A 27,946-nucleotide genomic window follows, 5' to 3' on the forward strand; every position below is an offset into this window, starting at 1 on the left:
CTCTTACTGTACAAGACAATGATCTTGCCAGTCCTCATGTATTCCTCGAAAACTTGGGTTCTTAGAAAGAAAAATTGCGAACTCTTGGTTGCGTTCGAGAGAAGAATCCTCCGAAGAATTTACATGAGGATGGACGATTTCGTAGCCTACATAACCATGAAATCTATGAGTGATACCATGGCTGTCAATGGATAAAATCCGGCTGAACAGGTTGCGCTGGGCATGTCACTTAATCCGTATGGATAAGGATAATCCAGCCCGGAAAGTCTATAAGGGCAATATCTACGGTAGAAAAAGAAGACGAGGCAGACCCTGCCTGAGATGGAGCGATGGTGTAGGTCAGGACACCAAACAGCTTTTAGAGATATCGAATTGGTGGACCTCGGTGGAAACCCGAGATGTCTGGAGTTCCTTATTAAGGCAGACCTAGACCGGATACCGGTTGTTACGCCGTTGATGATGATGATGGGCTAATAGAACCGGGCAGAAAACACATATTAACATTGCGGTCACCCGGCATATCGTGGAGAGGGTGACGGTGCTGAAAGAGGTCAAGGTCAACAAATTGGACCCTTTCGAGAGCTTTTTCATCAGAAAAGAGCCTCAAGAGCATCGGTTGAATGCAAATATGGGTAACGGGCACTCATATCTGTATTCACTGATACCACAAAGGAGATATGGTAATTAAAGTATAGTTAAAATATAATCAAGGCTTAGTCATTAAGATAATTAGATTAAAATAGGTAGTACATATCTAGATTATGGATATTTTTTTTAATACACCCAGGGGTTAAAAAACCTTAGAAAGGCGCATTCATTCCAGCTCTCCCACGTAAACGGCAAAGCTGCCATGGATGTAGTGTGGGATTCAAACTCACTAAAAAAGCACCCCCACCTCTCTTCCCTCTTTGCCTCATGGGACCACCATTTAGGCGGGGCGAGCTTGCCTTCCGTAGGCCTTCGTGTTTCCAACTTTTCCGTCTTCCGCTTCTTTGCTTCCTTCAGCAGCTCCATTCTGTCTTTAGAATACAGTCTCTGCATATCTTTGCACTCTTCTTGGGCGTGCTGCTCTTATGAGTTGGGTTTGTATCCGCACAATTGTGTGAATGATCGAAGTCCAGGTTACCTCCGACCTGAGCATTTCCCGGATTAAGTTATGGAGGCTCATACCGACTTCCAGGGCCTCGCTCAGCCTTCTTCTCTCCTGCCGGAATCTTGGGCACTCAAACAGCACATGCTCCGGGTCCTCTGGGATCCCACGACATCTGTAACAGTTCGGGGAATCATCCACACTGATATGATGCAGATACCTTCGGTAGCAACCATCGTGTTCAGTGATAAACTGCGTGAGGTGATAGTTCGCCTCCCGTGTCGTCGATCTAGCCATTCCCTAATATCGTAAACCGCCACAACCTTCAGGAGTTTTGCAACGATCACTATGGTCAGGTCATCTGCAAAACCGACCAACGTGGCCTCCTCTGCTACGGGAAGAAATAGCATCACGTTCTAAAGCAGAGGGCCCAACACCGAACCTTGTGGTAGCCCCACTGTGATGATGTATTCATTGGGCCCGTCGTCCGTCCCGTAACAGACAGCTCTGTCCGCCAGGTAACTCTCGATTAGCTTAGCCAAGTAACCAGGGGCATTAATTCTGGCCAATGACTACTTAATGCGACCCCAGTTGGCGGAGTTGAATGCATTTTTGACATCCACCGTCACCAGGGTACAGCACTTGCCAGAAACATTGCCTCTCGAGCCCAGTCCATCACTCTTCCCGCCGCGCCAACAGTAGAGCGAGCTTTCCGGAACCCATATTGATCATCCGCAAGACCATTCCCGTCTTCCACATTTGGAAGCAATCAAGGATATTGTTGAGATAATTCGGCTGAAGAAGGCAGCAAGTGGCTGACGAAACACATATTTGGGGAAATAAACTAAATTAAATTTATTGACTCAAACGAAAGTAGAATCAATTTGTTTGTTCATACATGAATTCGGTCAATGTAAATACGCCGGGCGCAACACGTAATTTATTTTCCCATTAGATCACCTTATTTCGACTTTGAAGAGGAATATTTTTCCACTATTTTAACCGGGGAATCCCCTTCATTTGTTTTTAGCACAATTTAGTTTTGCCGAACTGTATGTGTGTAGAACGGGGTTTACTGACATCTAATTAGCATTTTGGCTTAATCAAAGACACACAGCAACCGCAACTGTTATATTTTCTAAGCCGATGCACATTATCCCATTATCATCCCATCCCAATATCTCTTTATTATCCTCTGGTAACCCATCCAGCCATCTGATTTTGACATTAACCAACGACTGCTCCTCACCTTCCGAACATTCCTATCTTTCTTCAGCAAATTGTCAGTTGTCAGCTGCTCGTTGTCGATTTTGCATGGTTTTGTGTGTTGCGGGCTGAGTGCATGAAATTCTTCAAAACATAAATTGTTCGGCCAACGTTTATGGAAATCCGAAAGTGACGAAAAACTATGTTTGATTAGCAATTGTGCGCAAGAAATTGCCAGTGATTTAGGTTCAAGTGGTGAAAAATTGAAGTGGCTCAACTCAGTGCCATCGCAAGTCGCCTTTATTGGAATTTCAATTGAGAGTTCAGGGAGAAATTGTCGCGGCAGCGTTGGAACATTTTGGGGTATATGAGACGATATATCGGGCAGAGATTGTCTCCAACACGGAACTTGGCTGCGAATTAAACGTGAGTGGAATTTTGCAGGTTTTTCTAATTGTTCCCAAACGACTTGGATGGCGAGCGGGGCAAGCCCGGCTACAGTGGGGACGGCGCTCCTCTTGTCATGGTGCTGAGATTTCAAGGACTCGTTACGTAAACACTTGACCTCCACCTTCACCGCGCAAGGGAGCCAGTCAGCTGTCGTGGGGTGAGAGCTCGAGCGAAGCTCCGGGCACCCTTATCGCCTGCGACCGTGAAATTTCTGAAAACTGAGACAATGATCTTTGGAGATGACTCCCGTAGGGCAGACTGGGGCCGCCGCACGGCACTTTTGTTGCTTCTACTTCAATATGCCCCAGAGTACCGGTTTCGATGTCGGACTTTCCACTTTTCTGAAAAAGATACGAACGTATTAGATACATAAATTATGCTGCCAAGTGGCTCAGATAAGTTAAACACACTCAGGCCGCGGTATTTACACACGCCGTTACGCAAACTGTTATGATTTTCACTAAATCAAGTGGTACCTAAGATGCTGTAACGCAGCGAAAGTGTCCAAGAGTACTTCACACTTTCAATTGGAAAAGAAGGTATGCGTGGTTTACAATCGGAGGCTCCACCATTGCTGAAGCAATCTTTCCAAAGATAATTTATGTGCTCTGCTCACCTTTCATCTCAGTTCGAAGGACAACATTGGCTCTAATTGCCTCAATTTGCAACAGATTGCAGAATAAAAAACTGCAAGCTTCATAGAAGCATCGGACTTTTTGCCGCTTGGATGGTTTTACCAAAAACGCGCTCATCAATATTTCGTTTTAAAGACGGCGGTCAAAAGTATGCTATGATGAAAAAGTGGACCATGAATCATTCGTTGATCCAATCGATATTTGGCTGGCATCCTACACTGGCTGCTCTTCTCGGAATTTTTGTGAGAATAAACATTATAAATGGTATACATGGAAGCATTCAGCGAACGACACTTCTTGGTTAGCTTCTGTTGCTCATGTTTTTTGTTTACTCCTTGGTGGGATATGTTATGCACTAGTAAACCCTTTTGAGGGTATTATAAACAGAAAACGCATATTCTAGCTTAAAAGTCCAAGAGAATGGGTTATCTGATCATTTGTGCAGTTATTTTTAGCAGCTCCAACGGAAATAAACATCGAATGATTTTATCCAGTTGTCATCGAAAAATTGCATTACAAGAAGCTTCGGCATTTCTGAGAATAAAACGATAATAAATAAAATAGCTCTGCCGTAGCCGGTCCGCAGCCGCGCAGTAAGAGGAGGAGAGATAGATAGCTTCAGTCTGAATGGTTATACGCCACCTCAGCGACTCAACGGGTAGATGAAGAAAGTGGAAGAATTTTGCAGTCTTGCAGATTATTCACTGAGAAAGCTATCACCACACCTGGCAGTTAAGTATAAAATGTAAATCAATCTAATGAGAAGGAGCAGAAGCTGAAGGTCCAGTAACTGGCGGGAGTCGTCTGATTTGGTGACTGGGTCGGGCTCCCGTAATGAGCAGCACGGCGTCGAAACCGGTAGTCGTGGGGCGGTTGGCCGCCTGTTGCAGCTGTTTCACCACAGCCTACGGCAACCACTTCAGTAGATTCACATAAGCAACGGATGAAGTGGACTGAAGAAATGAACCTTCCTACCACGAAATGACAGCGGGGGCAGGTACAATATCTTACCGCTCCTTGTTGGACCAGAGGTTCGTCGAGGGTTTCCCGCGATTCGCGCACGTGACTGTGCAGCGACTTGGGGTCATCGCGGACACTGGTGACCGAGAGGCGATGGGGCAGAGCCGGCGGCAACAATACCACGGCGTATTGCAGGCAATAGTTTCAATACTCGCCGAAACACTCTTCACCGTCCAGCTGAAATCTCCGCTGAGGTTCGGGACGAACTCCAAAGATCGTATATAGAATTGTCGGGAATGGATCCTTTGCATAGACCAGGAATTCCCAGACTATGCATCTCCAGCAACTCCGAGAATTCTATCTGAAACCAATGATGAGATTGCATCTCGACTGTGTGCTGATTTGTCCCTGCTGCAACCACAATCAGTTGTGCATTGTGGTGCAGTTGTGATTGTCAAATTGCATGGCCAGAAGGTTCGCTTTCAGTTTATTGGTTTGAGTAACCGTAGAAATCTACCATGGAAAATTGCTAGGCTTTTTCAACTCAGCACTAGCAATGCAAACAGACGGCTATAAATGCAGAAGGTTTATAGGTATTATGCCATTCCCAGTGAAAAAACACTCATGGTTGAAATTCTAGATACACATAAGCGGAAACTTTCTGCCTTATCCACTCGGTTACGATAGTATGGCGAAAGTCACTCCAGGCGTGTTCAAAATGCAACGTACGCAAAGAACCAGCGGATTTTTTCAGATCTCGGCCATAAAGTAAGCGCTGATGACTTGAAAGTCCTAAAGCAAGTAAGAAAGACTAACCAACTGGATGCTTACGAAAGCTGGTTCATCAACAAACAACCGGTTGACACTAGGTTGAACTCAGATTTGGGTAACTGCTATTCCCCATTGTTTAGAAAACTCTTAAAGTAAAATAATCTCGTCTTGTTTTAGGATTGATAAATTAGCTATTAGGAAGTGAATGAAATATTCTTTTTCAGGACCTAGATATAAGTTTTAAGATACATTAGCTATTAGGTAGTTAAATTAAATATTTATTTTCTTTTTCAGGACCTAGATATAAGTTTTTAGTCATAATTATAATATCATAGTATAGAATAGTATAAATAGAACCTTAATGTCTATAGATGAGCAAACTTGTTTGCACTGATGAAGGGAACAAGTGGTTCCCGAAATATCGGTATTTGCAAGAATAAATACCCACACCAACGAAAAAGAAACAACAAGTTTTATTATTTCAATTAATTAATCGTTGGAAACACCGCATAATTTCACTCTGAACATCAAATTGTATGCTGGTACTGACGATCACCTTAGAAGGCTGTTGCGAATAGTGGACATGTTTAGCCGTGATATTCGGATGCAATTTGGATTAGACAAGTGTCGGTTCAGTCTACTCCATTCAGCCTAGCAAAATAGCCAATATATGGTACCCAGCAACGTGATACCTTCATAATTGCTGCACTGCGTGATATCCCCTTTTTTCATTTGGGAAAGATAGTTTCTCATTGCCAGTCGTCGCTTAATGTTCTTGGTCGCCTCCATATTTAACAAGTTCGGCTGTAATTCTATCGGCAATTGACAATGAATTGCACGGACTATTTCTTTCATAGTTGATCGTGGCAGTATATATCTGCCGCCTTTAGTTGGCAGGACCTCCAAATCGTCGCTATTTTGGTGGTTGAGCAATTCATCAAAGTACTCAACCCAGCGCTTCAATATGATCATACGGAGTTCATGATAAGTCTCTGCACGTGCCCGCGTTCTTTTGGAGTGGAGCATTGCCCGATACACAGCACTCTTCCGTTTCGTTGCTAGTTTACATTCATCGCCAAGTCAGTCTTTCCGTCTTTTTTTTGGCGACTGGGACCAAATATATTTGTGGCCGTATCAACGATAACGATCTTTCAGGTGGTTGTGAAGATCATTTGTCGATGCTTCAGCTCTGCGATTATTGCGGCATACATTTCCAACTTCTAATTGTTACGGAGAGCCTTGTTCTGGATGGCTGTCACCTAATTGTTAGAGGGAGATTCTAGGTGGTGTTGTAATGCGAGCCCAGAGCACTATGCCAACGAGATAGTGATCCGAGTCTATAGGTATATTGGCCTCCTATATGTTTTGACATTCATCAATGCTGAGAAGTGGCGTTGTTCAATCAACCCGTGGTCAATTTGGTTGAAAGTGGTCCTGTCTGAAAAGACCCACATTTGTTTGTGGATCATTTTCCACGCAAACCAAGTAAGCGAAACTGCTCATTGAATAATCCGCAGTCCATTATCATTGGTATTCTTACGCAAGCTACATATGAGAGACAACGTATCGCCTGAACACAGGTTCGTCCATTTGTCCTTGACTGTTAAAGTCTCCAAGTATGATTTTAATACCCAATCTGGAACAGGCTTCGAGGATCCATTCCGTGCTTATATTTCGAAATTTGTATCGTAAACGCAGAATGCTTAGCCATTCACTTGTATTTTCAAAGGGGGTTTCATTTCTTGGCTGACAATAAAATCTACTCCGAGCACATGGTTTGCTGGATGACTACTATAATACATGGTGTACGAACTCTGCTCCAGATAACTGATCCAGTGCATTTCTTGTAACGCTATAACATCAGCCTTATACTGGGATAGGGTATCGGCAGCTCCTTCATCTTTCTTTGTCTGTAGCTTTTCGTTAAGACAGACGTACAGGTGGAGATAGAGTTTGATAGTAGAGCTGTTGATCTGCTGATGGTTCAACAAACGTTTCTCAAATTTTATATTCCATCGTGGGTACCAATCCACGTTTCGCCTTAGGAACTATACTTCCCTTTAACGGCCATCACTAACTTTAGTTGAGCAAATATGAGGATGTATTTCTGTTTTACACATGGTATACTGCCTTACGGGACTCCAGAGGAAGGAAAGAACAATTATAACATGAAGCTCTGCAGGAACGGTTGAAACGATAGGAAGTGGGCCATGTAATCATTAAACGGAGGGGAGGGTGTGGAGAGCACTACTTTGTAATCAAATTTGCCACTTTCAAGATAATTTGAAAGACGGTTCTTCGTTTTTCGATTATAGTTTACTTTATTCAAACATATACCTATTTCGGCAATCAGTTGGTCCTTTCTTCAGTGTTTCTTTCATTCTGTCGAAGGAAGGAAATCCAATATTTGTTTATGTAAGCTAAATTCTTGCCAAAAAAAAAGAAATGTTAGAAGAGACGAAAAGGAGGCAGAGGGCGCGGAGGTAAACACGAAAGAAAAAAGTAAGTCACAGGACTGTCGTGGGGATTAGCTGTGGGGCTAGGAAAATTTTACACTTCTACTGTCTTTTAATCATTTATTTCGAAAAGGAGCACATAATATTCAAATGGGAAAGACCAGGAACAACAAAAACTTCGTCCGCAGTGCGTGTTTCAGGCAAATGTTTTTATTAATTTCCGTAGTAAACCAAGCTTAATAAGAGCGCAAACATTTGGGGAAAAAAGGGACAAAACAAAGGAGAAAATTGGAAAGGATATTAATATTCTTTAATAATGTTGGCCAATCGAAACTTATTATTTTAATTAAAGTGAGCTTAACTTGTTAGCACTGATGAAGGGAACAAGTGGTTCCCGAAATATCGGTATTTGCAAGAATAAATATCCACACCAACGAAAAAGAAACAACAAGTTTTTATTACTTCAATTACTTAATAGTTGGAAACACCGCATAATTTCACTAACATAAGAATTGGCCGACTGTCGGCACTTTCCGACGAAATAAAAGAAAGATCCGTAGATTGATAAAAAAATAAGCCAGCAGTAGGCACGCATTGGTAAGATTTGATGAACAAATGTCGGCGAGAACTGTACAACCATGCATTCCATCAACCAAACAGGGACAACAGGTGAAGCCTTCGCTCTCCTCAAAGAACATCTGCGATCGCCTGAACTACTTCCTGAATCTCCACAAACTTGGCTTCGCTGGTGATAACGCCTGTGGCCCAACACGGCAAATTTAGCCTGACAACTCTCTCGACTTGAATCTCATAGAAAATATGTATGCCATCTGCTATCTATCTGTTAATTGCGATAAATTTGCTCTAAATATAAATAGTCTAAACAGTTAAGTGGATAGAGCACTAGGATGTCACACGGAAGGTCGCGATTCAAACCTCATTGGTGGCAGTGGAATTTCTATCGCGATTTGACGCCGGATAACAGTGGACTCAGCTGCGAATGAATACCTGAGTCAAATCAGGGTAATAATCTCGGGTGAGCGCAATGCTGACCACATTGTCTCCTCTAGGATACTGTAATTCTGTAGTGTACCGTTACGGTCTTGAATGACGTGTTCTTACACACTTCAAAGCTCTGATCCAATTAGATTGTTGCGCCAAGACTTATTATTATTATAAATATAAATAAATCAAGAAAATCATAATTTAAAAAAAAATATAGGGACAAACGGTTTCTTCCAGCACAGAGGCAACTCGTCAGACGCTGCCTCACCTCTGCCCTGGGAGCAGCGTGACAGTGAGCGGTAACAGATGGAAAACGCTCCTTTTTATATTCGGGAAAACAAGCTAAGGGTGCGAATTATATCCAAATGAAATCGCCAATAGTTTGAGCCTAAGCTAGGCTAAAGCTAAATTATTGTTTAGGATAAGTGAGGGATGAGGAGGAGGATCCCTTACTTATCCTGAACAATATTTTCTGTTTCTGATAGGTTCAGAAAAAAAACAAACAAATCATGAATTTTTTTTTTAAATCTGTCGGAAACAAAAAAAATCATAATTTTTATATCCATTCACGAACCAATTTGTTTCTTGGAGAGCTAAGATATTAATGATCTTACGAGGCGCTTGCTGAGAAAGTTCCCGTATTACATCCGTTCGATGAAGGATGCGAGTATTCCAAGATCCAAAAGCTAGTACATTTCAAGTTATTGCCATTTGACTCTTGGCTACGACCCGATTTGGTGAACATGATGATATTTCCTTGGGAAGTGTCGTCAGCACCTCGCTCAACCTCCTGTCAGACAGTCTGGATGGTGTTTTTTCGTTTTAAATTACGAAGAACCCTGTTTTTTTTTGTGGGAAAATATCCAGTGATCAGTGTATGTATGTATATTGAAAAGCAATGGACGTTTCAGGATTTGGCTATCCATGTACCAGATCTCTGTGTCGCCATGTGGTTCTTACTATCATTTGAGAGCGTTGAGAAATGTAAGGCCGCCGAAACTGATAACAGTACACACGGAGAGTACCTAGCCATACCCCATTTTCCTCAGACTTTCAGTTTCCGAAGGTCAGTAGCACGTGAACGACAACACGATGAAGTGCGGTAACTACGAAAAAAGAATCGCGATTATTGTGTTGCTCCATTGTGGGAATACGCCGAAAAAGATTTATATTCTGTTAAAAAAAAAAAAGCTGCCGGTAATGGAACGATTCGTTTTTAGGACATTAACTCGATATCGCGGAACAGCTGTTGTAGTTGACAGGCCGCGGGAGGGGCGCCCGCGCTCCGCACGTCGTCCGAATGTCGTGCATGCTGTGCGTGAGCGCGTTCGTCACAATCCTCTCCTCAAGCGGAAATGGCGTTTCAACTCGTAATATAAGTCGCATTTTACGAGAGGAACTGATATTCATTTCTGCGAGGTCGGCATCAAAACCAATTCGAGCGTGTACGAAAAGATGTTAAAGGATGTAGTTGAGCCATTGAGTGAGTTTCTATCCGCTTGGAATGCCGTGGTGCTTCCCGCAGGGCTCGGCCCCCGCTCACAAAGCCAAGATAATTCAGCAGTGGTTAGCGGCGCATGTTCCTGACTTCATAACCGCGGATGAAAGGGCCTCATGCAGTCCAGATTTGAATCCTCTGGACTGCAGCCTTTGGGCTAAGTTAGAGGAGACTGCCTGCAACCAAACTTACATCGATTTGGAGCGTTTGAAGGCCAGCATCGTGCGTGCAACTCGAGAGATGCTGCTTCACACCGTGCGTGAAGCGATCGATGCATGGCCTCACAGACTTCGAACCTGTATAGCTGCTGCGGCGGCCATTTTGAATATTTTTTTTCGTTTCCCTTTTCTAATGGTATAGTTTTCGATTGATTTGGTTTACTACTTCGTGAGAAATAAAGATTTATTTGAGTCACAGAACTCATGGCTATACTATGTATACATAGAGGCGTTCATCCATTCTTTCCTTCCTGGAATTATTACACTAAAAAGTACACCCTTCTTTCTTCTGGAATCGTAAATGAATCATAGTTGCAGATATAATAATTCGAAATGCATCTTGCCAATCATCGCTTTAAAAATAAAAGTTCAAAAACAAGATATTAAAATGAGTGTTACAGAGCACTAATGCCCACCATAAAATATAAATTTGATCAATATCGTCCGTTCATACGCTTCATCGCTTTCTTTATATATTATGCTCTCATCGATCCTATTTTTAGATATGGACTGCGTGTAAGTCTGATTTCCTCCACGAATAAACTCAACCGCATTCCTCGGTTTTGCGGTATTTTAGACTGATACGATTTCAATTCACTCTTAAACTTAAATTTGCACATCACACAATTAGGTATATCCAAAAAAGCTACAATCACAGCGTACTCATTGTTTATACTTTACTTTCTTCGTGTGTTACAGAGCGTGCCAATCATACGTGCACATGGAGCCTTGATTTTCGTTTCAATTAACAATAGTAGACGCTCGTGTAGCAGATCTTTGTTGATACTAGTGCTAGCGCACTGAGTTCAGTCACATTCGATTCACCCCCAACAAGACCAGATCTATCTGTGACTAAATATAGTGACCTATTTCCACACACTGCTTACAAGTGCAATATCGATGGAGATAATTAAATTTACATGCAACCAACTAATGTTGGCGATGTTGTTCGAAAGTGGCTCGATCAACAAAAGTAAGAGCTCTGAATATCACCTTGTAATAGTTTGAGATTGGAGGAAACCGGAATGTGGTGACTTTAATTGTAGATCTGATTACTTTCAAAGTGTCGATCTAGAACGATAGAAACATGACTCGAGAACAATTGTGTGTTATTATTTGCATGCCTTTCGGCTTTTATAGTCGGTATAAATATAGTAATAATATTGCTTCAGAATCTCCGCCCACGTCGAGCTTCAACACAGCATATTTGCTCCGAACAAATATATTGTATCTTAAATACATATATGCATCTTATGGGTATTGCTATAATCAGCAATAATATCAAATGAAAATACCTGAACTTAGATCACTACTGACGAGATTAAGCAAACCAAAAACCATAAGCTGGACACTTTCTTATATAAAAACAAATATCCTCAGTTTCCGTAGATGGTAGTTTAGTTTGTAATTCATATGTTCCCATGAGCGCTCTGGCATGCCCGAACAACTCGTATGGTTGGTTAGATTGATCTACCACGATCTGAAGGGTAAAGTTCGAAGTGTATCGAATTCGCTTCGTGTCTCCGTCGGTGTTCATCAAGAAAACACCCTTTTCCTTTTTATTATGAATACTGTCAGCTAAAACATCCAACTTCCACTGCTCTACGTAGATGTTATTTTCCTAACGTCTCATAATGAACCTGATCTCCAGCAACTTGTTCAAAAGTGGAATGATCGTCGCATGCAGCATAATCTGCGAGTTAATGTGAATAAAACAGTTTTTAATGACCAACCCTAACGAATCATGCAATATCACTGTCAAGAACAGCGATTTAAGTATCTCGAATCGGTGCTATCGTCCAACGGTGAACTGCGCTATGAAATTGCTTCACCCGTCAGCGCACCTTTGATGAAGTTGCGCTTTTTGCGACCGATACATCAAAGACCGTCTCGAATCTAAAATTTATCGCAGTGTCCTCTATGGTTCTGAGTGCTAATCAACTATTAAAGGTAATGAACGCAGCCTCTCAATAACGGAGATAAAAATCGGGGTTCCACTAATAGTAGAAAAATTTCCGGAGTGGCGATGGTATGGCATGATAATGTAATTCGTGCTGACGCCCCCAATAACTCTACAAGCATATGCTTCACACTTAGAATTACCTAAAGAATTGACAACAAAAGGGGCATCAATAACTGTCAACTTTACTAAAGTAGCCAGAGCCCAAGAATGTGAGAAAGCCCGGAAGAGAAATATCCACGACAAAAAACTAACATCGCTTCGCAATCAAATACCGACATTACCTCAGCAGGATGCCCTGCCTACCGCGACGATACCAAAGTATGTAATCAAAAAATCTACGATCAAATTCACAGTAGAGGAGCTAATAATAATAATAATCGTTGGCGCAACAATCCAATTGGATCAGGACATTGAAGTGTGTTAGAGCGCTTCATTCAAGACCTTAACGGTACACTACAATACACTGTAGGAGGCATGTGGTCAGCATTGCGCTCGCCTGAGATTATTACCTTGATTTGGCTCAGGTACTCATTCACAGCTGAGTCGACTGGTATCCGACGTCAAATCACGATTCAAATTCCATTGCCGCCAGTGAGATTTGAACCGCGATCTTCCGTATGACAGCCTTGTGCTCTAACCACTCGGCTATCCGGAGGAACTATCATAAAATTACTGAATAAAGGCTTCAGCTATTTCGTCGCATCAACCCCCCCCTAAACAGCTAAACACAATCACGATCAAGCTGACAAAGGCAACACAATAGTAATCATGAATAAAACAGATGAACTAGATGATGGAACTGAAAATTCCAAAAATTAAGAGCGGGAAACTCCTTCGAATTAAGGAATGGCCCACTTGCGGAATCCATTGAGCCTGTGAAAAAGGTGCTAAAAAGTGTAAATCCATTATCCCAATCTTGCGAAACTTAGAATGCCTAACTCCTCAATTCCGCGAATTCGATCATCGTCATCATCAACGGCGCAACAACCGGTATCCGGTCTAGGCCTGCCTTAATAACGAACTCCAGACATCCCCCGGTTTTGCGCCGAGGTCTACCAATTCGATATCCCTAAAAGCTGTCTGGCATCCTGGCCTACGCGCATCGTTCCATCTCAGGCAGGGTCTGCCTCGTCTTCTTCCTACCGTGCGTGGCCGCGTCCTTTGAGAATGCAACATTACTCGGTATGCAGCATTCTTCCGTTCCGTTGATAGCTTACATTCATCGCCAAACCAGTCGTTCCGACTCTTTTTGCGACTGGGGCCAAGTATGTTTGTTGCCGTATCTATGATATTGTTCTTCAGGTGGTTGTGAAGATGATTTGCCGATACGCCATCTGCAGGACCTCTGTTGACTACGGTTATGGCTGCTTTCATTACCTCCTTATAGGTGTTACGGAGGGCTGTGCTGTGAATGGCTTCAGTGTTCACTTTCACCTGATTGTCAGAGGGGATTCCTGTGTTGGTGTTGCGATTTGAACCGGAGAGATCGGAGCCTATATTGGCCCCGCTATGTGATCTGACATTCATCCAGATCAGGCATTTGATAGAAGCAAATGACAAAACCGATCATAACGAGCTGACCCCGCTTGTGAGCGGGACAAAGGCTGAATAAAAAGAAGAAAGAAAAAGGAAGATTCAATCAACACGTGGTCAATTTGTTGAGAGTGGTATACGAATATATTACGAGTTCTTAAAATCTGGTGAAACGATTACTGGGAAACAATACCGAAAATAATTAAATTGATACAACAATTGATAAAATTGAACCCCGAAGATACGATAAATTAATTACAGATAGTTGGCTTCGAATAGCAAACAGTCTCTTTGGTTGGGGATCAATTCTAGTGAAAAAAAACTTACAGTGTACAATCATTTAATTATCAATTTCCTCATCTTATTATCAACAAATAATCGATCGATTTGGCACAAAATCGTCATTATTAAACACAAGATCCATTAAAATGGAAATATTCCGACGCAGCTTACACGCGAACTGCCTGTAGATTGAGGACCGCAAAATCATTCTTACCAACTTTTGTAGATATCAACCACAATAGGCGAAAATTATTCTTTGGATCGGGAATTTATCATAATTGTGGTGCGTTTTATGGACTGTATTGAATCACTTATCGATTAACCGCGGTGCTGCTATCTGTGATACTGATCAAAATTATCAGTCAGAATGTTTTTTCATCACTTGCTAAGAAATGGAAAATTCCTAAAGAAATGTAGAAATTTAGAGAAAACGTAGTCTATACCATTCTATGGGGTCAAGGAAGAAGGGAGAGGGAGGAAGTCCTCAAGGGCCGCGCCTCAATCACGATCTGAGGCAGAAGAAATCTTGATCGGGATTGTTATCCGTCGTGGATCTTCCCTCTTGATCGCGGCACTCGGATCCGGAAACTTAAGGATCCTAGCGCGCGGTTGAGCCGTTTTTAAAGTTTTGTTTGCAAAATGTTCAATGTCTGTCCGGCTGTCTGTTTGTCACACGCACTTTTCTCAGAAACGGCTACACCGATTGACACGAAATTTGGTGAGAATGTGGGAACTGTGAACGCGCAGACATGCACTAAGTGATATCCGTCTACGTTGAGATTTAGGGGGGCCCCATACACGTAAAAGGGGGGTGTAAAATGTTTTTTCACTGAATATAGTCATGTGAGATATCAAATGAAAGGTCTCGATCAGTACTTTTCGAAGCCGGTCTTAGTTTTGAGATTTATTAAAAGGCGGGGAGTGGGAGGGGGGAAAGTGACGATTTCTTTAACGGACCCATTCTCAAAAACTACCCAACCGAAAAATCTGAAAAAACTCATGAGGCTGCCTCTATATGGTGCTCAAGCCTCAAAATACTCTGCATATCGATGTCTGTTCAAATTAAGTTAATAATAGTATATTACCATGTTTTTGGGAAACTTGAGTAAACCCCCCTTCAGTTTATCTTAGAATTATAAAAGTTGGTAGTAGTTGATCAAAATAATACTATTACTAACAAAGTTACAGTAGTGCAAAGTTGACTTTACCGTGTAAATTTACTGCAACTAAATATCAATATCATACTAAAGTGAGTAGTCTGACATGCTAAATTCATATACATGACCGGCTACGTACAAATGGGATGGTTCTACACTCAAATATACTCACAGTAGAAGGAAACAAAACTTTTCATACCTGAAGCGCCGAACTTCCGGTTTCCTCACTTGTTTTTATGTCATCATGGTCAGGTTTGAATCTTCAACCCTGCCCGGTGAGGGGGACAGGATCGGACGGATATGATCGCTAATCCCGTTAAAGGATTGTGGTGGTTACCTCCCCCCTCTCTTAGATCGCATTGGCTCCTCAAAGTGAGGCTATATTCATGTCAAAACGTTAGAGTTTAATTTGTAACTCTATCCTCGTAGGGGCAAAGGAGAGGATGAAGAGAGAAACCGCAGACCCCCTCTCACAAATCCTGTTTAAAGATCGCTGTGATCACCCCTCTTTGAAAGTTATTGGTGCTCAAATTTGGGTATTTTAATATCATCAGAGAAAGTAAATAGGATATATAGAAGAAATCAAAAGTTTCGACTCCTACTAAAAACCAATAGTGGTCACTACTCGTGGAAAAGTAACGGTGCTCCGAAAAAAGGCGATTTTCGTATCATGCATAAGCTTATTTGTAGGGTAATCATTGCCCCCCTTGCCCCTATACTTTCTCCCATACCCGCGTAAGTGCCCTTTCCCTCCACTAACTCAAGAAGATGGGGTTGAAAATTCAACCTTTACCATATTTTTTCCTAATGTTTCGGCGGAAATTACTGGTTTAAATTTTCAAATTTTCTTTACTTAGGAGACATTGATCCCTTAATTGCGTCTTTTGTTTGTAGGTTGTTCAATAAGTTTTGTGTTTCGATAAGAGAGCTAGCTAGATTACTAGTCTATTTTTTTTTGTTTGAATCATGTTTGTCAATTCATTCTTTTTTCTAAGCCATCTAGTATCGACTTGTCACATTAGTTTTTACAATAGAAAAAATCAAGTATCGTGCGTTGATTGAATTTTTATTTTTGAAGGTTCAAAGCAAAAGAAATTTATGAACGAATGTTGAAAGTGTAGAAGGACTCTTTGCCATCAATTGCTACTGTATAAAGATGGTTGCTGAATTTAGACGTGGTCGTACAAGCCTTGAAGGCGATTCACGTCAAGGACATCCGAAAACAGGAACAACACCAGAAATTGTAGAAAAAATGCAGAATATCGTATTGAATAATCGTCGAGTGACTGAAATAAATTTAGTAGAAGCCCTAGGCATCTCATTAGGCAGGGGTAAACAATATTTTGACTGAAGTATTGCGTTTCGAAAAGCTGTGTGCATAATGGGTGCATTCCTTAACAATGGGATAAACCAAATTTAAATGCGACTTTCTCAGCAACATTTACAGCATTTTCGAAGGGATAAAGTGAATTTTGTGGATCAATTCATCACGATGGATGAGACTTGGGTCTATCACCATGATCCTGAATCAAAACAAGAGGCAAAGAGTGGGGTAAACCTGGTTCTTAGGCTCCTAAACGAGTTTGCATCCAGAAATCGGCCAAGGCGGTGTTAGCATCAGTTTTTTGGGATGCGAAAGGAATTTTGTTTGTGGATTACTTGCAAACTGGTAAAACAACAAATTTTGAATATTAATGTAGTCTTTTAGACCAGCTAGCGTCTTCCATCTGTTTCCAGTCCTAAAAAAATCATACGTGGAAAGCGGTTTTCTTCAAATGATGAGGTTATAACAGCTGTGGAAGTGTATTTTTCAGCCCTTCCAGATTCTCATTTCAGAGATGAAATTCATAAATTGGAATCTCGTTGGAACAGATGTACTGATGTTCATGGAGACTACACTGAACAATAATTTTCAACAAAGTATTTCAACCCATAAAATAGTGTTTTTCTTATCGAACCGCAAAACTTATTAAACAACCTGGTATATATGCGAAAATTTAATTAAAAAAAAGTTTTTGGGTCCATCCTAAAACATTTTGTAACCAAGAGGGTAAAATATGTAAATGTAATTCTCAAATTAAACTGGCTAGGAGTTGCTCTTATCTTTAGCCATTCTTTTGGCCAAATTCTCTGTTTCCCTTTTCACTTTCTGGTAACTACGCCATCGTCTAGGGCGCACACGATAACAATAGACTAAATTCTAACTAAAATTAAAAGAGGGACAAAGACGACTACGGTTTCGGATCAAAGCTTGGTCGGAGCTAGACAATTTTTGTTTAGGCATTGAGGAGTCCTAACTCCGCATCCACTTGATCTCGGACTGAACCAAATGGAGAGCAACTTGCTTATGGTCCACGAACTCCTCTTTTTGAGTTTAACACCCAAAATTCATTTAGTAAAAGAGGGACAAAGACGACTACGGTTTCCTACCAGGGCAGAGGCAACTCATCAGACGCTGCCTCACCTCTGCCCTGAGAGTAGTACGACCAAAGCGACTCACAGGTGTTATAAGCTCCCTTGCATAATTCAATTTAAGCCGATCCGACATCAAGTGGACGCGGACTTAGGACTCCTCAATCCCTAACTAGAGTTTGAACAAAATGTATGGAATATGAAACGTTACGCAATTTTTTGACGGTATATGAGCCCTTTTACAAAAGTACCGACCCTATTGGATGCCATTGATAATGAAATCGCTATTTGAAGTATATCGCTACCCACAATTGTTTGTTAATACGAATAGTCAACTCCAGGAGATCTATTCATCTCTGCAACAAGCACGGTTCATTAAACAGACTTCGGACCGGCTTTGGCGAAAGTGTGCATAGCTTGCTAATGAGTAACCCCGGGAAAACTCTTGCTATTTATCATGTCTTGGTTTTACCACTGTCTTAGACTATTCAAGTTTTGATTAGGAATGCTATCACTTTTTACTGTACTCATCTAGGCGGATTTATCACTGAAACAACTGACCATATTTTCGCAATAATGCATTTTATTTGATAACATTTGTGGTTATCTGGACTCTTCTAGGGTTGTAAAAGTAAATGAACACTTGCAAATAGAAGTCAAAACACATATTATCAGCTAAATTAAATGTGCGAATAGAGCAACCCAAGTGCACTTTGGTTAGAGCGTACATAAACATCAAGATAAGATGAATTCGTTCCTTTTTTCAACAGCCTGCATATCTTATCTTATCAGAATGCCCAACAAAATGTGATGAAATCTGCAGTTTTTATTTCCCGTATTTATTCAAAGCAGGCGCAATTCAGTATGTGTTCAACGCTCAAGTTAACTTGAAGTGACTTCATCTTTAGGTTGTCGGGTACGACTTCGAAAGAACCAAACATAATTGATACAATTAAAGATCTCGAATTCTCCATCATCTAGCAAGATACAGCTTTTAGAGAAATATATCAGTGAACCCTATTAATAAAGATGTTGAGACGTTAAATTTATTTGTCAGTCACTGAACCAGTAGTAAAATGATTCTAGTTCTAACAGAATAAATTCTGAAAAATACATAGGGAATACCAAATTTGCAGAGATTAAAGAACTTATTGTAATAAAGACAGAAATTATTTTTCTTCTCTAATTGGTGCGCATATTTGCAGGTAAAAATATTACTTTCAACTCTTTGGGAAGGATACTATGAAATTAGATGAAATCGTATGTTGGTAAGTATTTCAAACTCTTGGAAATGTAAAAGGACACCAAGTTAACCGTTTTCCAATTCGTCTTTTTCAGGTATCAAAAGAAAATCGGAACCTACGACAAACAACAATGGGAGAAAACAGTAGAACAAAAAATTCTAAGTGGTTTTACCAATGTAACATTAAAGAATGCTACACTAAAAACAGAGTTCATAGATGTCGATTTAGTTAGAGGTAATTTCCAGCTGAAAAACATAATTCTTTCTATCATTACTAACTGAAATATGATCTTATTTTCAGGTTCATCGTTTCCTAAAGCTAAACCAAAACAAACTCTTGTGACTGTGATACGTTTAGCCATATTACGTTATTTTTTTCTTCCAATCTATGCAAAATGGTGGGTGGCGCAGACATCGCCACAACTATTTGTTATCTTACTTTGTCTTTATATATCGCAAATGATAAATTGGGGCATTTATACATTTCATGCGAATCGCGTAGAGCCTAACAATTCGGAGGTAGGGTTCTATATTGATAATATATTAAAAATAAAATGTATGGTGGAATCAACCCCGATATTGATTCTCGATATTTTGAGAGATACAAACCAGAATTGCATTTGTTTCTCATTCCAGACTTCTGTACCTATCTCAGAGCTTCTTATACCTATTGCCTTAGGATTAGTTTTAAGCCTTATACATTCGCAAATTGTTGCAACAAATACCTGCAATGGAGTCAATTCAAATCGAAAGCGAACGATTAGTAGTGGCAAGCCTCGCGAACGTGTCAGAAGGAGACGAAGGATTACAAGGTAAGACATAAATTTTCTTAAAAGAACCTTTCAGCAGTCTAGTCAAGGCATGTTTTGGTGATAACGGGCTTTGATTAATTATAAGTACCCCTGTCCAAAAAGTAGTAAGTTCAACTTTCTATCATCATCATCAACGGCGCAACAACCGGTATCCGGTCTACGCCTGCCTTAATAAGGAACTCCAGACATCCCGAGATCCACCAATTCGATATCCCTAAAAGCTGTTTGGCGTCCTGACCTACGTCATCGCTCCATCTTCTTCTTCTTTTTCTACCATAGATATTGCCCTTACTTTCCGGGCTGGATCATCCTCATTCACCACCGCAACCTGTTGAGCCGGATTTTATCCACAACCTAAAAGCGATTATATCGCTCATAGATTTCGTCGTTACGTTGGCCACGGAATCGTTGTGATTTTCGACCCTAGGAAAAATAAATTTTCAACGATCTGAAAGTTGTAGTCTCCTATCTTTATTCTCTCCGTTTGACCAGTACGGTTTGATGTTGTTGCTCGGTTGGTTTTTGGTGCTGAAGTTGTCACCATATATATTGTCTTGGCTTCATTGATGTGCAGCCCAAGATCTCGCGCCGATATCTAGCTGCTCGATCTGGATGAAGGAAGTTTGTACGTCTCGGGTGGTTCCATGAGAATGTTGATATCGTCAACATAGGCCAGTAGTTGGGGGAATTAAAGAGGATCGTAGCCCTCGTATTTACCAGGGACAAATTAAAGAGGACGCATGATAGAGCATCCCCTTGTCTTAGACTGTTGTTGATGTCGAGTGGTTTTGAGAATGATCCTGCTGCTTTTATCCTCCTTTTATGGCCTCGCACATTGGTCGGGGTTAGCCTAGTCAGTCTTGTTAATTTCGTCGCGATACCGTATTCTCTCATAGCCGTGTACAGTTTTACCCTGGCTATACTATCATAGGCGGCCTTAAAGTCGATGAAAAGATGGTGCAACTGATGTCCACATTCCAACAGTTTTTTCATCGCTTGCCGCAAGGTGAAAATCTGATCTGTTGCTGATTTGCCTGGAGTGAAGCCTCTTTAGTATAGGCCAATGATGTTCTGCGCGTATGCGGCTATCCCACCTAACCAAATAGCGGAGAATATCTTATAGATGGTACTCAGCAACGTGATACCTCTATAATTGCTGCACTGTGTGATATCTCCCTTTTTATGTATGGGACAGATAATGCCTCTTTGCCAGTCGTCAGGCATTGATTCGCTGTCCCACACATTGAGCATAAGTTAATGAACCACTTGGTGTAATTGATCGCTTACATATTTAACCAATTTGGCTCCTGGCGACTGATTTTTAAGCTGATGTATTGCACGGACTATTTCTTCTATACTTGGTGGTGGCAGTATTTGTCCGTCGTCCTCAGTTAGCGGGACCTCCAATTCGCCGATATTCTGGTTGTTCAGTAGTTCATCAAAGTACTCAACCCATCGCTCCAATATGCCCATTCTGTTGGAAACCAGATTTCCCTCTTTGTCTCAGCAGGATGAGTATCGAGCTGTATAGGGCTTGATTCTGCTGACTTGTTGGTGAAACTTCCGCGCCTGGTGCGGTTGCTCCCTGTACTTTTCGAGTTCACAGACCTGTTGGTTCTCCCAGGCTTTCTTTTTCCGTCTGTGAAGTCGCTCCTCCGCTCGACGGAGTTCGTGATAAGTCTCCGCGCGTGCCCGCGATCTTTGAAAATGCAAAATTACTCGGTATGCAGCATTCTTCCGTTCCGTTGCTTTACATTCATCGTCGAACCAGCCGTTCCGACTCCTTTTGCCGCTGGGGCCTATTATGTTTGTGGCCGTATTTATGATAACGTTCTTCAGGTGATTGTGAAGATCATTTGTTGATGCTTCATCTCCAGGATCTCTGTTGACTGCGGCATCCATTTCCCCCTTATAGGTGTTGCAGAGGGCGGTGTTGCGGTGCATGTCCAGCGCATTTCCTGCAATGCTGTTGGATCAGCCCTATATTGGGGCAGAGTATCGACTAGCTGCTTGGCAGCTCCATCTCTGTACTGGGAGCGCACGTTCCATGATAAAATGCACAAATCGTTATTGCGTTGTCATTGCCAGTTCGTCGTTGTAAACCGTCCGTCCGAGGCTCCTTCTGTGGCTTTGTAACATTGCTTTTCCGTGCAGGGTTGTCAGCCCTACCTAACCACCAACCTGGAGGATCAGTTGGTATAATTTGTCTTGTTTTTAGGCGCGGGAGACTCGCCTTCAACCTTGTCCGTCTGCAGCTTTTCGTTAAGAAAAAGCTCTTAGCGGTCACCACGCGAAGGTGGAGATAGGGTTTGGTACTAGAGCTGTTGGTGTTGGTTCAGCAGGCATTTCTCAGGTTTTATGCTCCATCGTGGGTATCAATCCACGTTTCGCCCTGGGATCTATACTACCCTTTGGCCACCATTATATATCATCATTATAATCACGAAATCATGCTCCTTATCATGAAATAATCAGCAGTCTCAAAAATCGTTGTCCGGATAGCTGAGTGGTTAGAGCGCAAGGCTGTCGTACGGAAGGTCGCTGTTCAAATCTCGCTGGTGGCAGTGGGATTTGTATCGTGATTTGACGTCGGACACCAGTCGACTCAGCTGTGAATGAGTACCTGAGTCAAATCAGGGTAATAATCTCGGTCGAGCGCAATGCTGACCACATTGCCTCCTAGTGTACCGTTACGGTCTTGAATGAAGTGCTCTAACACATTTCAAGGCCCTGATCCAACATGGATTGTTGCGCCAACGATTATTATTATTATTAAAAATCGTTACGTCCGATCCTAGAACGAGGTTGCAGGACATAGGTAAGATCCTGAAAATATCAAAGGACACTGTGTCCAAAATTGTGCATGGCAATCCGAATATGAAAAAAATTTGTTTCAAGTAGGTGCCGCGTTTGTTCACAGTGGAGCAAAAACAACAGCGAATTGATGATGCAGAGCGCTGTTTGCAACTGTTTTTTGCGCCGATATATAACAATGGATGAAGAGCGTCAACCGAATGGAGACGAAACCGGCGACAGTGTCCAAAAACACAACAGTCAGTAGGCAAGGAATTTTACTTTTGGAGTTTCTTTCGAAGGATCAGACGATTAACAGCGACTACTATATTGAATTATTATCTTTGGGGTCGGTGCGATGGTTTTCTCGTATACACACAGTGTAGCCTAATCTTACGGCCTTCCGGGATTCGCCAGTGCATAGCCGCATGAAAGCATCAAACAGGTAAATAACACATTTTCCACTTAGCCCAAGGAAACGGAACGAAATTTGCCCAAGTAATGCGTGAGTTGAACAATTTCCCTGTAGACATCTAAGCAACATACTTTAAAGGATGTGTACCCACATATAGTAAGGCGTCTGTTTATCAATCAATCTAGGAGAGGAATAAAGTGGATTTTGTGGTTTATAGTTTCTTACGAAGAAAATCCTGATTTGGAAAAAATCACTGAAAATGGGAATTGTTTTGAATGCAATCAAGAGTGTTCGGTAGCAATACTATGACTTTCGACTATCTATGTTCTTCAATTGACTGAATGGGATCTTATTGAAAGTGCTTCGGGATGGACGAAGAAACTCCAACTTGCCGACGCGTATGTAATGTCAAGTCAGGTATTGATTTATTCTTAATAGTGGAGGTATTTGAGGAGATGATCGAGCAGCGCATACAGCGCGTTGATGGCCCAGAAGAAGAAATTAGAAATTGCGGGAACTCTGAACAGTCAATGACTACGTGTTCACTGAAAGGAGTCCGCCAAAGCCGTTCTCATAAATTATACGAGTTTAGATTGGGTTTGTGTTGGGAGTCTCACTAATGGGTGGGACGTATGTGGTACCAATGATAAGGGCTTTGGGATGGTAGTTTCACGGAAAGGTGCACTGTCCGCCTAGGGGTGATTTGGAGCCGTATATCGCATAGTCCCTTGCACCATTCATTTTGGGCATGGACGCGAATACAGTCTCCCCTATATCGCAAAGCAAGATTGTTCAGTGCAAATCTTGACGCCGTGCTATACGTGAGGGGAGATGCAACGCCTAAACTGCACCATGGCTACCCGAAGGGCAGTACCACGTGGCCTTACAATCTTCGACCCACTAGACGCAGACGCAAGAATGACATGTTCTCAACAGTCTAGAAAGAAAGTCAGATCATGCCCGCTGTTCGGTGAAAAACGAAGAAGTAACAGCGACAATCATGTACAATGTTGCGTTCATTTCAATTACCGGGGCGTTGTTATCTTTTCAGAATAAGATTTTAGTTTTAAATATTATTACATGATATTAAAGCATGAAAATGTAGAACTGAAATGATTAAATAAGAAACTCCAAAAGGCTTTAATTTTCAAACCTACCGCTTTAATGAGAAATGGTGGAGAGGTATGGAAGAAGAAGTTTATCCTCCCTAATCCTGTTAAAAAATTGCGACGACCATCTTCGTTTGAAAAGTTATAGCGCTCCGAATTGAGGCTATTTGCATGGCGAAATGCTAAGGTTTAACTTTGTACCCCATCTTCCCAGACAGAAAAGAGGATGAATGGAGCAGTAGTAGATCTTCTCGCAACGGTCACCTCCCCTTAAAAGTAATGGCACTTCAAATGGGGGTTGAAACTAGATATGTTAACAAGCTTAACTAAAAAAAATCTTAGAAACATCCTCCATCATGCTAGCAATTTATCTGATAATTGGTTAATAATGTATTTGTTTTTACAGATTGCGCTTCTCAGAATCGTCGTCTGGAATTCCGTCCCATAATGGACACCGCAATTGCAGCAACACCTCATCCAAACCCCCCACAGAATATTTATACCATTCACAAAACTCCACTTTGGCTGAGATGCCCGTACCTGTCCAAACTAATCCTTCAAATACAAATGAAATTAGATGTAGTAAAAATATATGTAATGTAGGCTTAAGGACTTCGGTAAAGCCGATAACTACACGAACTGATAAATTGCCAGAAGCTAAAACTATACTGCTTAGTGATAACAAACCGCAGCCAAGTCTTTACTTAGATAATACATTAGTCCTAGACAATGCCGCAGAGCAAACAGATAGTTCTGAAGAACAAACCATTGAAGATTTATCGACGACAGTAATCCAGAAGAAACGAAATGTTAATTGGGATTCGCCGGTACACAATTATGCAAGTAGCCTGGAAACTATCAACACCAGTCCGACTAACAGTGGATCAACTGAGACGATACGAAACTCGCCCAAAACTAAATCAGTCCGAATAGATGACACTGTTCGTGAATTCTACTATCAATTAGTTGCACAAGCTGAAGAATTGCCTCAAATAATGATAGAAGCACATCCAGCTGAACCTATTGGGGATGATGATGGATTTGAAAGTTTGAATGGAAAAAGTTCAAGTGGTGAAGAAAATACCTTACTAGTCGAGAATCATCACATGCTAGACAATAGTAATAATATCAGTAGAAATAATTTCCAGTCACATTTAGACAATAATCATTTACGGCGACGTAGGCAAATGAAGAACCCGAGCCCATCAGACGGAGAATCGTGTACGGAAAAAGATGAAATTTCTGCTATGGTAATATATAATTTCGCTTTCGCTTAGTCGCTTTCAATGTGCATTGATAGCACTTTCATGACACGAGAAACCTAAAAATATTAATATCTTTTATTTCAAATAAAACGAACCCTTTGCAAATTAAATTTGTTTAGCTTAAAATCAACTGCTATCAAAACCCATTCATTTTAAACACCTTTAGAATAAACACCGACTGTCGGTCGCTACACATAGCTACCACCGCAAAGTACCGCTGTCATCAGAATCCGATTATGAGCGATGTTCGCGTGCAGGAACTTTACCACAAATGCGAAATAAATTAGGATCACAATCTGTAGATCTTCTGCATAAGATTGGACGTAGCGAAGATAGCAGTGAAGATACGGATGAAGAAGGCGATGTAGGGGAAACTGCGCCTAGTCCAATTTCAATTATCTCCAGCCCAAATTATAACGAAGGTGGAACATCTGCAACAGATTGGTTCGGGATTACCACTAACAGTAAGCTTACTGCAAAGTTCTAATGAAATTTATGTGATGATATCCTTGAATAATTGCAGGCGAGGAATGTAGCTATAGTAGTGAAATAGAAAATACAGATTTCACAAATGATGATGGTTTAGATCATGACTATACACCGACAGTCATTTTGAATCCATCGGGAGGATCAAATGATAGAAGTAAGTTGAAACTCTTGTACACCCAATCAGGCACTATTCAAATCAGCATTGAATACCTTTTAATAAATAACATTATTTCACTCCAGTAAATTGCACCATCTGGGACCGGCATGACGTGAAAAAGGCGGAAATGTCCGTGCTAGACATCTCATCTTGTATAATCGAAAGGGTCGAAGCAATGCCAGAAACCTGTGACTACTTATATATCGGCATAGCATTCTCGATATTTCTAAGCTTTGTACCTATCTTCTGCCGATTGTGTGAGGTTCGTCTAGTGGTAACTTGCAATAGTGTAAACATCTCTGCTAACATTACTGTCCCCCTTTCCAGCAAGCTACCGTCGATGCGGAGAATTCAAATGAGATAAACTACTTTGAATTGCCATTACTACTTCTAGAGAAAGCCTCATTCTCATTTTTGACCATATTGCACTTCGCTTTCGGAGATTGTCTATGGAAAAGGACAGTTCTGACAGTTGCATTTCTACAGCGACTGTTTTTAACTGTGTTACTGTTCTTTTTGTTTGCAGTTGCAGAAAGGACCTTCAAACAAAAGTAAGTGAAGTCATTCTTTCAAATAAAAGTCTATTCGGCAGAACACTAAAAATATTCTTCCAACCAGATTCTTGTATGCTAAATTGTTTTCACATTTGACGTCCTCGAGGCGAGCGCGAAAGTCCGATTTGCCTCATTTTCGACTGAATAAAGTGCGAAACATAAAAACGTGGTTAAGTGTACGATCCTATTTGAAGGTAAGGAAATTCTTGATAAACGAAAGGAATTTTAAGCAATAAGCTCCACTATTTGATTGATTGATTCGATTGTTCCTAACCAAGGATTACAGTTTTCAGACATTGATTCTAAGAACTAAACATCGGTAATTTCTATATTCAACCAATTTTTTACAGAGACGCGGTCCACAACGTTCTGTCGACGTTATCGTCTCAGCTGCATTCATGATCACATTGCTACTGTTAGCATTTTTAAGTGTGGAATGGCTGAAAGACTCTGTGCAAATCCACTCACAGCTTAACTTGGAAGCACTGCTTTGGTCAAGCGCAATTGGCATATTTTTATTGCGATTTATGACGCTTGGAAACAAAATCAACAGAAAATATCGAAGCGTGTCCGTACTGATAACTGAACAAATTAACTTGTATTTGCAGGTAATTGTTAACTATACATAAAAAATGTCCAGAATTTCAAATTTTCTTCCTCTAGATTGAACAAAAGCCGAAGAAGAAAGATGAACTGATGGTTTCCAACAATGTACTGAAGCTTGCAACTGATCTCCTCAAGGAATTAGAATCGCCATTCAAGATTTCTGGTTTGAGCGCGAATCCATATTTGTATACAACAATCAAAGTTGTTATATTATCTGCTCTCTCCGGCGTTTTGAGTGAAATGTTAGGATTTAAATTGAAACTTCATAAAATTAAAATTAAGTAAATTAGCTGATAGAAGTGAAGAATGTGAAAAGTAGACGAATTGAGAAATTTTCAAATTGAAATTGAAATTTCAAAGTAATAAAATTTGGGAAAAGTAATGACTACACGCGTTTTCTTCTCTCTCCTTCTCTTTTATTGTTATTTTATTTTTCATTGAGACTGCATTTCAGTTTTGATTATATCAAATTTAATGCGATACAAGTAATAAGCGGAGAATCGTGAAACTGACGCTCAACCAACTCGGTCAACTTGCTGTCTATTATCACACATTTATATGAATCAATTCAGGTAATAACACGCCTTTGCTATTATAAACTTTATTTAGACTAAAATTACCCGAGAAACAATGGCTAAATGCATATTCCCTAATCGGTATGGATACTCATTATGGAATAAATTCCTAAAATTAGAAACAACCTAGGGAAGACATCTGCGTGCTCCCGGCCGTCGTGAAAATAATATTTAAAATTATTTTGTAACACTTCACGGAACACCTTGAAAGTTCGATTGACAGAGAGCAGGATGATTTCCGGACTGGATCCTCCTGCATTAACCAGGAAAATACTTCAAGAACCGACTAATG

At 41.0% G+C, this 27,946-nt stretch overlaps 1 protein-coding gene across 4 annotated transcripts; it reads left to right on the top strand.

The window, feature by feature from the left end:
- The first annotated feature begins 2,372 nt into the window (after positions 1 to 2,372).
- On the top strand, positions 2,373 to 27,449 carry LOC119661356 (protein phtf). Of its 4 annotated transcripts, XM_038070664.1 has the most exons (14): positions 18,495 to 18,552; positions 18,618 to 18,789; positions 18,842 to 18,904; positions 18,975 to 19,114; positions 19,181 to 19,398; positions 19,516 to 19,691; positions 24,415 to 25,258; positions 25,440 to 25,737; positions 25,797 to 25,916; positions 26,003 to 26,181; positions 26,247 to 26,470; positions 26,538 to 26,667; positions 26,824 to 27,081; positions 27,137 to 27,449. In XM_038070664.1, exons 3-14 carry the CDS (start codon positions 18,879 to 18,881, stop codon positions 27,362 to 27,364), a joined length of 2,841 nt encoding a protein of 946 aa, XP_037926592.1. In that variant the 5' UTR covers positions 18,495 to 18,552; positions 18,618 to 18,789; positions 18,842 to 18,878; the 3' UTR covers positions 27,365 to 27,449. The 4 variants fall into 4 exon arrangements, with proteins under 4 accessions (XP_037926590.1, XP_037926593.1, XP_037926591.1 ...); XM_038070662.1 differs by lacking the exons at positions 18,495 to 18,552; positions 18,618 to 18,789 and adding an exon at positions 2,373 to 2,722; XM_038070665.1 differs by lacking the exon at positions 18,618 to 18,789 and having other exon boundaries at positions 18,468 to 18,552.
- The last annotated feature ends 497 nt before the right edge of the window (positions 27,450 to 27,946 follow it).

Source organism: Hermetia illucens, chromosome 1 (assembly GCF_905115235.1).
Source record: "Hermetia illucens chromosome 1, iHerIll2.2.curated.20191125, whole genome shotgun sequence".
NCBI lineage: Eukaryota > Metazoa > Arthropoda > Insecta > Diptera > Stratiomyidae > Hermetia > Hermetia illucens.